General features: G+C 54.1%; 1 protein-coding gene across 1 annotated transcript in view; it reads right to left on the reverse strand.

Annotated features, from left to right (window-relative positions):
* The window catches only part of LOC108510172 (cohesin subunit SA-3-like), a gene marked incomplete at both ends in the record, with an annotated part of 14,841 nt that overhangs the window by 3,732 nt on the left and 9,884 nt on the right, over window positions 1-1,225 (reverse strand). Inside the window, one exon of the mRNA XM_017839858.1 lies at window positions 873-1,149. Within this exon, the coding sequence (XP_017695347.1) occupies window positions 873-1,149 (277 nt within the window). The remainder of the gene's footprint in view (window positions 1-872; window positions 1,150-1,225) is intronic.

A 1,225-nucleotide genomic window follows, 5' to 3' on the forward strand; every position in this document is an offset into this window, starting at 1 on the left:
GATGGGATCATGGAATGATGGGATCAAGGAGTCAAAGAGTCATGGAATTGGGAAATCCTGGAATGATGGGATCATGGAATGATGGGATCGAGGAATGATGGGATCATGGAATGATGGGATCGAGGAACCACGAATTCCCGGGATCAGGCAATCCTGGAATCCCGGAGCCCCGGGCTCAGGAAATCATGGAATGATGGGATCGTGGAATGATGGGATCAAGGAGTCAAAGAGTCATGGAATCAGGAAATCCTGGAATGATGGGGTCGAGGAGTCACAAATTCATGGGATCGGGAAATCCTGGAATCCCAGAGCCATGGAATGATGGGATCATGGAATGATGGGATCATGGAATGATGGGATCAAGGAGTCACAAATCCATGGGATCAGGAAATCCTGGAATCCCAAGAGCCCTGGGATCAGGAAATCATGGAATGATGGGATCGAGGAACCACGAATTCCCGGGATCAGGCAATCCTGGAATCCCAAGAGCCATGGGATCAGGAAATCCTGGAATGATGGGATCAAGGAATCACGAATCCATGGAATCAAAGAGTCATGGAATCAGGAAATCCTGGAATCCCAGAGCCATGGGATCAGGAAATCCTGGAATGATGGGATCAAGGAGTCACAAATTCACAGGATCAGGAAATCCTGGAATGATGGGATCATGGAACGATGGGATCATGGAATGATGGGATCCTGGAATGATGGGATCGAGGAACCATGAATTCCCAGGATCAAGCAATCCTGGAATCCCGGAGCCCCGGGCTCAGGAAATCATGGAATGATGGGATCGAGGAACCACGAATTCCCGGGCTCAGGAAATCCCGGAGCGCCGGGATGGAGGGCTGTGGGAGGGGGAGGGAACCCACCGGCGGCGTGGGGCTCTTCCCGGTTTTCCGGGGGCTGCAGGAAGACGTGATCCATGAGGAAGGAGGCGAGCTGGGAGTGCAGCCCCGGCTCCGGCGGCAGCGCCAGCGGCTCCAGCGCCCGCGGCAGCGCCGGGCCCAGCACCACCAGCAGGTCACTCAGCACCACAAACGCCTGGGAATGGGAATTCCAGAGGGAGTGGGATCGGGATTGGGACATGGATCCAACTGGAGAGTCATAAAAACAACGAATTCCCCGGAAATTCCCAAAAAAACCCACCTAAAACACCCCAAAAACCACCCTGGGATCCCCCCAAAACCCCCCCCAGCAGGTCACTCAGCACCACAAACGCCTG

The sequence above is a fragment of the Lepidothrix coronata genome, unplaced genomic scaffold, assembly GCF_001604755.1.
Source record: "Lepidothrix coronata isolate B3197 unplaced genomic scaffold, Lepidothrix_coronata-1.0 Scaffold520, whole genome shotgun sequence".
Taxonomy (NCBI): Eukaryota; Metazoa; Chordata; class Aves; order Passeriformes; family Pipridae; genus Lepidothrix; species Lepidothrix coronata.